General features: G+C 41.3%; 1 protein-coding gene across 3 annotated transcripts in view; it reads right to left on the bottom strand.

The window, feature by feature from the left end:
- Positions 1–13602, bottom strand: part of tbc1d4 (TBC1 domain family, member 4) — a 110853-nt gene that overhangs the window by 16465 nt on the left and 80786 nt on the right. For all 3 annotated transcript variants that reach the window (XM_061970724.2, XM_061970725.2, XM_061970723.2), the window contains 3 exons: positions 9895–10050; positions 2112–2270; positions 366–466 (listed from right to left, as the gene is read on the bottom strand). In XM_061970724.2, the coding sequence (XP_061826708.2) occupies positions 366–466; positions 2112–2270; positions 9895–10050 (416 nt within the window). The remainder of the gene's footprint in view (positions 1–365; positions 467–2111; positions 2271–9894; positions 10051–13602) is intronic.

A 13602-nucleotide genomic window follows, 5' to 3' on the forward strand; every position in this document is an offset into this window, starting at 1 on the left:
GCCTGGGAACACCTCGGGATCCCCCGGGAGGAGCTGGACGAAGTGGCTGGGGAGAGGGAAGTCTGGGCTTCCCTGCTTAGGCTGCTGCCCCCGCGACCCGACCTCGGATAAGCGGAAGAAGATGGATGGATGGATGGATGGATGTCAAAAACGTTTTTATATCAATTGTGAATAAATTAGCTTCTTTCATAATTTGTTTTTTGGATTCATTTTCATTCTGTTTGACTTTATTCCTGTCATATTCCTCTGCTGTGTGAGGGAGTGCAGACATTTCACTGTCGGGGACTTGGGTGTACATGACATATTCTGCCTAGCAACAAGCGGCCATGAAATACACATTATTATTATTATTATTATTATATTACCTCAGTGTCCAGCAGAGAGTAGGCTTTCAGCAGGTTGTAGAGGGACAGTTGTCCTGCACCCAGCTGGGCTGAGAAGTACTCGTGGGAGGGGAAGGTCCGGCCTGAGACATCATGACCATACATGAGACATACGATACACCATGAGACATCATGACCATACATGAGACATACGATACATGATGAGACATCATGACGATACATGAGACATACGATACATGATGAGACATCATGACGATACATGAGACATACGATACATGATGAGACATCATGACCATACATGAGACATACGATACATGATGAGACATCATGACGATACATGAGACATACGATACACGATGAGAAATCATGACGATACACGATGAGAAATCATGACGATACATACGATACATGATGAGACATCATGACGATACATGAGACATACGATACATGATGAGACATCATGACGATACATGAGACATACGATACATGATGAGACATCATGACGATACATGAGACATACGATACATGATGAGACATCATGACCATACATGAGACATACGATACATGATGAGACATCATGACGATACATGAGACATACGATACACGATGAGAAATCATGACGATACACGATGAGAAATCATGACGATACATACGATACATGATGAGACATCATGACGATACATGAGACATACGATACATGATGAGACATCATGACGATACATGAGACATACGATACATGATGAGACATCATGACGATACATGAGACATACGATACATGATGAGACATCATGACGATACATGAGACATACGATACATGATGAGACATCATGACGATACATGAGACATACGATACATGATGAGACATCATGACGATACATGAGACATACGATACATGATGAGACATCATGACGATACATGAGACATACGATACACGATGAGAAATCATGACGATACATACGATACATGATGAGACATCATGACGATACATGAGACATACGATACACGATGAGACATCATGACGATACATGAGACATACGATACACGATGAGACATCATGACGATACATGAGACATACGATACACCATGAGACATCATGATGATACATGAGACATACGATACACCATGAGACATCATGACGATACATGAGACATACGATACATGATGAGACATCATGACGATACATGAGACATACGATACACGATGAGACATCATGACGATACATGAGACATACGATACACGATGAGACATCATGACGATACATGAGACATACGATACACCATGAGACGTCATGACGATACATGAGACATACGAAACACGATGAGACATCATGACGATAAATGAGACATACGATACATGAAGAGACATCATGACGATACATGAGACATACGATACACGATGAGACATCGTGACGATAAATTAGACATACGATACATGAAGAGACATCGTGACGATACATGAGACATACGATACACGATGAGACATCGTGACGATAAATGAGACACACGATACACGATGAGACATCGTGACGATACATGAGACATACGATACACGATGAGACGTCATGACAATACATGAGACATACGATACACGATGAGACATCGTGACGATACATGAGACATACGATACACGATGAGACATCATGACGATACATGAGACATACGATACATAATGAGACGTCATGACGATACATGAGACATACGATACATGATGAGACATACGATATTAATTAGCCTCATGCGCTTCCTTTGTAATGACAAAATTGCGCACCTAAATCCACCAGAATGGCGTGTTGCTGGGCGGTCAGCTGCTTGAGCAGGTCCCTATAGGGGGTGTCGGGGACGTGTTGGCGCTGAGGAAGTCTGTGACACAGGCGGTGCTGATGGCAGAGCAGCAACCACACCTCCCCACGCCGGCTTTTGGGAACCCCTGAACACAAACACAACAGGTGCTATTATTTACGCCTGCTCCTGCAAACATGAGCATGCTCAGATTTGTTGCACAATCACACAGAGCGCTGGTCCGAATGTTTTGGTCAGCTACAGAGGGGCCGAGTATTAGGAACAGGTAATACAGCGCCGTAATGTTCATGTAATAACATTGCAGTCCCCAAATAGCGTGAAATGGCGCTCCCTAGTGGTGGCGAGCTATTATGAAGGAAGGTACCACTACAATCTGAAATGTAATAACTATCCATCCATCCATTTTCTACCGCTTATTCCCTTTTGGGGTCGCGGGGGGCGCTGGAGCCTATCTCAGCTACAATCGGGCGGAAGGCGGGGTACACCCTGGACAAGTCGCCACCTCATCGCAGGGCCAACACAGATAGACAGACAACATTCACACACTAGGGCCAATTTTGTGTTGCCAATCAACCTATCCCCAGGTGCATGTCTTTGGAGGTGGGAGGGGCCTATCCCCAGGTGCATGTCTTTGGAGGTGGGAGGGGCCTATCCCCAGGTGCATGTCTTTGGAGGTGGGAGGGGCCTATCCCCAGGTGCATGTCTTTGGAGGTGGGAGGAAGCCGGAGTAGAACCCACGCAGTCACGGGGAGAACATGCAAACTCCACACAGAAAGATCCCAAGCCCGGGATTGAACCCAAGACTACTCAGGACCTTCGTATTGTGAGGCAGATGCACTAACCCCTCTGCCACCGTGCTGCCCAACTTTCCACTCGTGCCAGATAAATACAGCAAGAATAAGTGCAAGAAAAACACAAGTCACTGTAACGCTGAATTAGTGTTTCTTTGCAGATGGAAATCAGCCTTTGGCTACAATCTGTCACTTTTCTGTCTGATATGTTCATTATTTCCTTATTTTGCAACATTTTCTTTGTCATTTTGCAATGTTTTCTTTATTTTGCAACATTTTTCTTGTTATTTTGCAACGTTTTCTTTATTTTGCAATATTTTGCAAAGTTTTCTTTATTTTAGAAATTGTTTTTTGTAATTTTGCATTGTTTTCTTTGTCATTTTGCAACATTTTCTTTGACATGTTGCAACCTTTTCTTTATTTTGCAACCTTTTTTTTTTATTGCAACATTTCTTTGTCATTTTGCAAGGTGTTGCATGTCATTTTGCAACCTTTTCTTTATTTTGCAACCTTTTTTTTTATTGCAACATTTCTTTGTCATTTTGCAAGGTGTTGCATGTCATTTTGCAACGTTTTCTTTGTCATTTTGCAACATTATCCTTGTTATTTTGCAACGTTTTCCTTGTTATTTTGCAACGTTTTCTTCATTTTGTCGGTCCCCGACACAAGGCTGAAGCTTAGAGGTGACAGAGCTTTCGCCGTTGCTGCTCCCAAGCTCTGGGTGTTAGACAAGCCTCCTCTCTTCCTGTTTTTAAATCTCTCTTAAAAACATACTTTTATTCCATGGCTTTTAACACTGAGTGATATCCATCCTGCAATGGCGCCCCATAATACACCTGCTGTGATCCTGTTTTTATGTTTTTATTAATTCTATTTTAATTATTTATTTTTTTATCGTGTTCTGTTTGTGTTGTGTTGTGTTTGCTCGGTACTCGTTTTATCTTTTAACCTGCTCATTGTACAGCACTTTGGCTACCCCTGTGGTAAATTTTAAATGTGCTCTATAAATAAAGTTGATTTGATTTGATTTGATTTGATTTTGCAACATGTTTCTAATTTTGCCAGGTTTTCTTTATTTTGCAATAATTTGCTTGTTATTTTGCAATGTTTTCTTTATTTTAGAAAGTTTTTTGTAATTTTGCATTGTTTTCTTTGTCATTTTAGAACGTTTTCTTTATTTTGCAAAATGTTCTTGGACATTTTGCATGTAATAACTATCATTATATTATTATCCATCCATCCATTTTTTACCGCTTGTCCCTTTCAGGATCGCGGGGGGTGCTGGAGCATATCTAATAATAATAATAAAATAACTAACAATAATAATTACCAAGTATAATGTGGTCATATTTTAATGGCCTAGTTCAGGGGTCGGCAACCCAAAATGTTGAAAGAGCCATATTGTACCAAAAATATAAAAACAATTTTGTATGTCCATCCATCCATCCATCTTCTTCCGCTTATCCGAGGTCGGGTCGCGGGGGCAGCAGCCTAAGCAGGGAAGCCCAGACTTCCCTCTCCCCAGCCACTTCGTCCAGCTCCTCCCGGGGGATCCCGAGGCGTTACCAGGCCAGCCGGGAGACATAGTCTTCCCAACGTGTCCTGGGTCTTCCCCGTGGCCTCCTACCGGTCGGACGTGCCCGAAACACCTTCCTAGGGAGGCGTTCGGGTGGCATCCTGACCAGATGCCCGAACCACCTCATCTGGCTCCTCTCCATGTGGAGGAGCAGCGGCTTTACTTTGAGCTCCCCCCGAATGACAGAGCTTCTCACCCTATCTCTAAGGGAGAGCCCCGCCACCCGGCGGAGGAAACTCATTTGGGCCGCTTGTACCCGTGATCTTGTCCTTTCGGTCATAACCCAAAGCTCATGACCATAGGTGAGGATGGGAACGTAGATCGACCGGTAAATTGAGAGCTTTGCCTTCCGGCTCAGCTCCTTCTTCACCACAACGGATCGATACAGCGTCCGCATTACTGAAGATGCCGCACCGATCCGCCTGTCGATCTCACCATCCACTCTTCCCCCACTCGTGAACAAGACTCCGAGGTACTTGAACTCCTCCACTTGGGGCAAGATCTCCTCCCCAACCCGGAGATGGCACTCCACCCTTTTCCGGGAGAGAACCATGGACTCGGACTTGGAGGTGCTGATTCTCATCCCGGTCGCTTCACACTCGGCTGCAAACCGATCCAGTGAGAGCTGAAGATCCTGGCCGGAGGAAGCCATCAGGACTACATCATCTGCAAAAAGCAGAGACCTAATCCTGCAGCCACCAAACCAGATCCCCTCAACGCCTTGACTGCGCCTAGAAATTCTGTCCATAAAAGTTCAGAACAGAATGGGTGACAAAGGGCAGCCTTGGCGGAGTCCAACCCTCACTGGAAACGTGTCCGACTTACTGCCGGCAATGCGGACCAAGCTCTGGCACTGATCATACAGGGAGCGAACCGCCACAATAAGACAGTCCGTTACCCCATACTCTCTGAGCACTCCCCACAGGACTTCCCGAGGGACACGGTCGAATGCCTTCTCCAAGTCCACAAAGCACATGTAGACTGGTTGGGCAAACTCCCATGCACCCTCAAGGACCCTGCCCAGAGTATAGAGCTGGTCCACAGTTCCACGACCAGGACGAAAACCACACTGTTCCTCCTGAATCCGAGGTTCGACTATCCGGCGTAGCCTCCTCTCCAGTACACCTGAATAGACCTTACCGGGAAGTTATGCCGGTAAGGTCTAAGTACCCGGATGTTGTGGATCGGTGGAGGGAATATTTCGAAGACCTCCTCAATCCTACCAGCACGTCTTCCTATGAGGAAGCAGGGCCTGTGGAATCTGTGGTGGGCTCTCCTATTTCTGGGGCTGAGGTTGCCGAGGTAGTTAAAAAGCTCCTCGGTGGCAAGGCCCCGGGGGTGGATGAGATCCGCCCGGAGTTCCTTAAGGCTCTGGATGTTGTGGGGATGTCTTGGTTGACAAGACTCTGCAACATCACGTGGACATCGGTGGCGGTACCATGACTTCTGTTTTGTTTTTCATCATCCGTTTTACTGCTGTGTTACAGGCAACTTTTGGAAACAATTAAGGTATGTAGATAAACATTCACACCATCTTACGTACTGGTATATATCTCCGGCTTACAGTCTGGTTTTTCCGAGCTATGTACTAGTTTGGGTCCTGCTTTGGAAAGAATGTGTGCCCTTTTCATTCAACATTCACATGTTGCACAATGAGATGTAAGCATGGTATGAAGTGTACATTCCTTTAACTTTCTGTCTGTAAAATATATATTCCGGTTAGCATTTATGTAATGGAGTAAAAGCATTTAATGATTAATACCCATTGTCGGAGGCAGATATTTACATATATCCGAATTTAAGTGTTACTTCTTTTATTTCAGTCATATTTGAAAACAGCTCGTGTTTTCCATTTGTTCTCTTTCTTGTTTGTCTGCAAGTAAACTGTGTGTGTTAACCTTGATCTTTGGAATGTGTTTTGACTAGAGAGATAATGTGCATGTGTTTTGACTAGAGAGATTGAAGAGGGGAGAGGGTTTTGGTCGGGAGGACAGACCATCTTAGCGAGGGGGCGATCCGAATGTTCTATGCTGTCTCTGTCAATGTATATATGCAAAGCTTTGCAAATATATTACAAAATACCTATTCTGTCTCTGGTGGTTTTTCAACTCAGCTTTAAGTGTCGTAAAGAGCTTGGGAGCGACTTGTGACTTGTAATTCCCTGGGAGGAACAACTGGTCCAAACGCAACACCATAAGGTAACATTCCTAATAACTGTCAGTAGAATAGGCACACATCTGATAAAAGAGTCATAGTGTAAAGACCTCGAATTTACACTTAATGTGTGATGTTGGAGTTCAGTTCAGGTTCATGTGATGTATTACAATGTAATACATCACATCACATATTTCCAGTTGTCCGAGTTTTTGTCTGGCCATAAACGCATCAGTGGCTAAGTGCCATGAGTGTGTGTGTGTGTTGGCGCAAGTGAGAGAGAGCTAGCGGCTGCTGTTGATATGACAGATGACAAAGAGTTGGTCTTTGCCTGGTTTGTACGGCAGACAATGGCCAGTTTTTCTAGATACAAGTCATTAACTAATACTATTGGTGTGGTTACGGCCGACAATGAACAGTTTTGCACAATTAAGTGATCGAGGGAATTCCTGTTCTTTAAGCGTCTCGACAGACGTTACAATAATTGAACCGTGTTGACGAACATTGGCCACTCGTCGTCACTCACAGTTGCATTGCAAAATCCTACAAAACAAACAGTTATGTGTTTATTTTGTTTAGAGTTCCGATGGGATTTGGTTTTACAGCTTTACTACAACGCGTGAGCAGTGTGCAGGCGCGTACCTTAGCGGGAACATTGGCGCCAATCAAAATGGAGCATTATTATTATCCCAAAATTGAGTGGTAGGCACAAGTAAGTATTTATTATAAGGCTGAAACGACGCGTCGACGTCATCGGTTACGTAAATACGTCGATGCCGTTTTTGTGCGTCGATGCGTCGCATATTTACGTCACACTGCCGTCATGGCGGAGCGCAAAGCAGATGATGCGAGCAGTGCGAGCGAGGGGAAAAAAGCACGCCAAAAGTCGTCAAAAGTGTGGGAGTATTTCAATAAACGGCCTAATAATGTTGTAGCGGCGAACAGCTGTCTCGTCAGCTGACGCGCGAGCTCGCAACCGTGGCTGCTTAGCAACCAGCCAAACCCCACTTAATAAAATTATATTTTATCTTAGAGCACATCCGCATCCCTATTCACCTAGGCAACCCCAGGAAATGTATATAATTCGGCATTATTTCGGCCAGTCGGCTTATATGATCAGAACCGATCAGTTTACGTTCACGCGCAGGTATAACGCGGCGCGCTCCCGTCTCATCTGCTGGTGCGCGAGCCCGCTAATTAGACAGCTTTGTCAAATCAAGGAGTACAAAAGACGCCAGCGCAGAGTGGAAAAAGGTTTAGTTCATTACAGAAAACCCAGAGTTGTGCCAAAAGTGTACCAAAACCAATAGCTGAACGGACAGCCGGTAAGATTGCACTTTAGTTCTCTTTGTGGGTGTGGCGCACCTGTTGCGCTGGTGAGATGGGGGCTGCGGGGGGGTTGTGTGCGTGTAGCGTGCTTAGTCTGGAGGCTAAATACACACGGTGTTTTGTGTAACTGTTGTTTAGTGTTGATATTCTTTGCTTAGTTTGATAAATGTTGGAGCAGTTTTCTTCATCAGGAGGGTGAAGTCGCTCAACTTCAAGTGTTGGATTTAACTGTGTTGGATCATTGGCTGCTGGTGAGGGCATAGAAAAAGGGGCATTTTTCTACCAGTAGACGGCGTTTAAGATTGAGTGTTTCACTGCTAATTTAATAATATATTTATATTGAATATGGATTTTAAATATGTATCTAAATAGCTGGTTAATTGGTTAGGTATTTATGTATTTGCATATTGGGTTTTCTGCTGCATTTATCTATTGTGTTTCTGGGTTTAAATGTATTTTATATGTATCTTGGTGCATTTATGTTGAGACAATTTATTTAAAATCTGTTTTAACTTAAAGGGAAAAGATGTGTCCATTTTCTTGCATTTGTTTAATGGTTAAGAGTTTGATAGCCTAATTAATAATTGTAAATTATGGGATTGATAATTGATTGATTTTTTACAGCATGTTTATCTTGTGGTGTTTTGTCCTTAAAGGTTTTTCACCTACTAAAGAAGCTAAAGGCTACTAAAGAAGCTAAAGGCTACTAAAGGCTACTAAAGACAGCTAATGACAGTTAAAGAAACTAAAGTCTACTAAAGTCTACTAACACTGCTAAAGACTGCTAAAAAGACTAAAGAAGAAAAAAGAAGCTGTTTCTTGGTTGGAAAAACTGTTGCAAACTAAAGGAAAATAAAAGGAAAAAGTAACTACGGTCTGGTCTTTTGAGTGAAATCCAGAAGCCACATTCGGCATTGGTACATCCCTTCAAGTGTGGGATAAGCACAGCGAAAAAAGCAAAACACTTGACAGTTGTATGCACACTGTGTCGAGCGGAAATGGCCTATCATAGCAGCACAACGGCTATGAAGGGACATTTGAAAAGAAAACACCCGACAGCGTTCTTGCCATCACCATCAACTAGTCAATCGTCCGCGTGAGTATACGTTGTCATCATTACACAAAAACGTGAATGTGTCATTTGTATCTGCGTTGTAAATTCATAAACTAAAACACCGTTTCGCTCTGAGAGGCGCGTTTGGCGTGCCTGTTCAGTGTTTACAAAGACGCTAACGTTAATTAGTTGTGCAAATACCTTTTACAACATTAACAGTTACATATACTATGTACAAACCAACAATTAACTTTCACTTTAATCATACTATCATTGTTGTGTTATTAAGCAAAATAAGCAATACTTTTACTTTTGTTGAAATGTTTACACTGTTACAGAATATTTCGTTTTGCACTTTTTTGTATTGGATGTTTATCTTTATTTTTGCACATTTTAAAGCAAAATAAGCAATACTTTTACTTTTGAAATGCTTATACTATTGCAGAATATTAAGATTTGCACTGGATGTTTACTTTTATATTTCCACATTAAAAAGTAAATAAGCTACTTTTAATTTTGTTAAATGTTAAAAGTTTTAAATGTTTACATTGTTACAGAATATTTTGTCATGTTGTTGTCAATGTTGACTGAGTGGCCATACTTTTTTTTTTGTAATTAAAAGTCATGCCTTTTGAAAAAACTGGCCTACATTTATTTTTTCATCTTCATTTTAAATAAAAAAAATAATCGGTAAAAGGAAAAATAATCTATAGATTAATCGAAAAAAATAATCTATAGATTAACCGATTAATCGAAAAAATAATCTATAGATTAATCGATAGAAAAATAATCGTTAGCTGCAGCCTTAATTCATTATCATTAATATTTTTTGCTAGAGCTTTGTTACCTTGGCAGAGTGCACGGTAGAGCTGGTCCTTGTCCTGCAGGACTGTGGTTCTTCCCGGCGTCGTCAGCTTCTTTTCCCACAGCGCCTCTTTGGATTCTGGGCCCACTTCCTGGTAGCTCAGCTTCATCTTGCGGATGTGCAGCTCATCCCTGCTCGCTACACACGTGGGCATTATTTTAATACGTCATAATCCACTTTAGGGGTTTTCACTGGAGATGTCCGATAATATCTGCCGATAAATGCTTTAAAATGTAATATCGGAAATGATCGGTATCGGTTTCAAAAAGTAAAATTAATGACTTTTATGCCCTACATCCGGTAAAACACGGATGTAGGGCATACTCGCCAACCCTCCCGATTTTCCCGGGAGACTCCCGAATTTCAGTGCCCCTCCCGAAAATCTCCCGAGGCAACCATTCTCCCGAATTTCTCCCGATTTCTACCCGGACAACAATATTGGGGGCGTGCCTTTAGCGTTCTCTACAACCTGTCGTCGCGTCCATACAAACAGTCACAAGATATATGCGGCTTTTACACACACATAAGTGAATGCAATGCATACTTGATCAACAGCCATACAGGTCACACTGAGGGTGGCCGTATAAACAAGTTTAACACTGTTGCAAATATGCGCCACACTGTGAACCCACACCAAACAAGAATGACAAACACATCCGCACCCTAACACAACATAAACACAACAGAACAAATACCCAGAATCCCTTGCAGCACTAACTCTTCCGGGACGCTACAATATACGTACACCCCCTGCTACCACCAAAATCCGCCCCCCCCCCCCAACCCCACATCTCCCAAATTTGGAGATCTCAATGTTGGCAAGTATGCTCTAGTATACTCTGGACCAGAGGTGGGTAGTAACGCGCTACATTTACTCCGTTACATCTACTTGAGTAACTTTTGGGATCAATTGTACTTCTAAGAGTAGTTTTAATGCAACATACTTTTACTTTTACTTGAGTATATTTATAGAGAAGAAACGCTACTTTTACTCCGCTACTTTTATCTACATTCAGCTCGCTACTCGCTACTAATTTTAATCGATCTGTTAATGCACGCTTTGTTTGTTTTGGTCTGTCAGACAGACCTTCATAGTGCCTGCGTTTCAACAAATACAGTCACTGGTGACGTTCACTCCGTTCCACCAATCAGATGCAGTCACTGGTGACGTTGGACCAATCAAACAGAGCCAGGCGGTCACATGACCTGACTTAAACAAGTTGAAAAACGTATTCGGGTGTTACCATTTAGTGGTCAATTGTACGGAATATGTACTGTACTGTGCAATCTACTAATAAAAGTTCCAATCAATCAATCAAAAGTGTGAAGGAAAAAAAGACAATTTTTTATTTCAACCGTACATCCCGTCAAAAGCCTAAAGACTGACTGCACAGTTCCTGTCTTCACAATAAAAGTGCCGCTCCATCGCGCCTGCGCTTTCAAAACAAGAGTCTCCGAAAGCCAGCGCAAACAAGCTAGCAAGCTACGGAGTTTGCCGCCAATGTATTTCTTGTAAAGTGTATAAAAAGGAATATGGAAGCTGGACAAATAAGATGCCAAAAACCAACCACTTTCATGTGGTATTGGACAGAAAGGAGGAACTTTTTTTCTCCTGCATTTGAAAACGTGGACGCTATCATCACTACTGTCTGATTACAATCAATGCAAGTCATCACAATCAGGTAATACACCAACTTATATTCTTGTCTTCATGAAAGAAAGGAATCTATATGTGTTAAACATGCATGTATATTCATTAAAACACCTTTAACATGTAAACAAAAACGGCAAAGTAAATAAATATAAATTATATACTGTATATATATATATATATATATATATATATATATATATATATATATGTATATATATATAATTGTGTGTATATATATATATATATATATATATATGTATATAAATGTGTGTATATATATATATGTGTATATATATATATATATATATATATATATATGATATGTGTGTGTATGTTACTCATCAGTTACTCAGTACTTGAGTAGTTTTTTCACAACATACTTTTTACTTTTACTCAAGTAAATATTTGGGTGACTACTCCTTATACTTTTACTTGAGTAATAAATCTCTAAAGTAACAGTACTCTTACTTGAGTACAATTTCTGGCTACTCTACCCACCTCTGCTCTGGACTGAAGCTGTGTGCCTTCATTGTTTTTGTAGCTGTTGTTTTGAGGCATGTTTAAGAAAAAAAAAAAAAAAAAAATGCACTTTGTGAAAGTCAAAGTATAGTATTTCCCATAGTTGTAATGGGTTTCAGGATTATCTCAGGGAGAGCATGTACTAAAATTCCAAGCTGCTGTTTTGAGGCATGTTAAAAAAAAATAATGCACTTTGTGACTTCAATAATAAATATGGCAGTGCCATGTTGGCACTTTTTTTCCATAACTGGAGTTGATTTATTTTGGAAAACCTTGTTTTTGATTGATTGATTGAAACTTGTATTAGTAGATTGCACAGTATAGTACATATTCCGTACAATTGACCACTAAATGGTAACACCCCAATAAGTTTTTCAACTTGTTTAAGTCCACGTTAACCAATTCATGGTAAAGTTACATTGTTTAATGCATCCAGCGGGGCATCACAACAAAATTAGGCATAATAATGTGTTAATTCCACTACTGTATATATCGGTATCGCTTGATATCGGAATCGGTAATTAAGAGTTGGACAATCCCGCAATATCGGCAAAAAAGCCATTATCGGACATCTCTAGTTTTCACTGTATAATCATGGACGAGCCCCTCCCTCACACCTTACATTACTGGAAGCCACCACTTAAAAGCCACAATAACACATACTTGCCAACCCTCCCGGATTTTCCGGGAGACTCCCGAAATTCAGCGCCTCTCCCGAAAACCTCCCGGGACAAATTTTCTCCCGAAAATCTCCCGAAATTCAGGCGGACCTGAGTGACTGTTGACAGCCTGTTCACAACATTGCCGTAAACAGCAATGTTGTGACTCTTTTAAACAGGACAATACTGCCATCTACTGTACATGCATATGTGACCCACCCATAATGTGTCACATTTTTGTGTTGGTTTATTTATTTTATTTTGTGGTTTGAATTTGTTTTTGGAGCTGTCATTACACATTTATCAGTATTCACATTGGTCAGTAGGGGGCAGTATGGTGTTTCTTCCCAATTGAATGCTATCACCTGCAGACCGGAAGTGTCTTGTCATTCTGATGAGCGCGACCAGTCTGTGAACAATTGAAACGCTTTTTCCTCCTGTATAACAGGTTAGTTTTGGTGAATCAACTCACTGAATAATATCCATGTGATCTTTATAAGTTTAAGTACACATTCTGATGGTGGAGCCTAACTCTAAAGTGTTTGTGAGTTGTAGTTTGTATTTGTGAATGAATCCAGTGCACAGCTGCAGTAATCAATACAAAAAGGCGACGTGAGTGCGCAATGTTTGTATAGGAACTTCTGATCCTAATTCAGACTCCCAAATTAGAGCTCCCGTTTTCTTATTGATTTTATAATGTATATTTGTATAATGTGTGTGTTCTGAAATAGTGACAGAGAATAGAACAAGGATGGCCAATTCAACCCTTAACTCAACAATGAGTAGATGAGTGTTATGTGTGTGTATATGTGTAAATAAATGAACACTGAAATTCAAGTATTTCTTTATATATATATA

This window comes from Nerophis lumbriciformis, linkage group LG13 (assembly GCF_033978685.3).
Source record: "Nerophis lumbriciformis linkage group LG13, RoL_Nlum_v2.1, whole genome shotgun sequence".
Taxonomy (NCBI): domain Eukaryota; kingdom Metazoa; phylum Chordata; class Actinopteri; order Syngnathiformes; family Syngnathidae; genus Nerophis; species Nerophis lumbriciformis.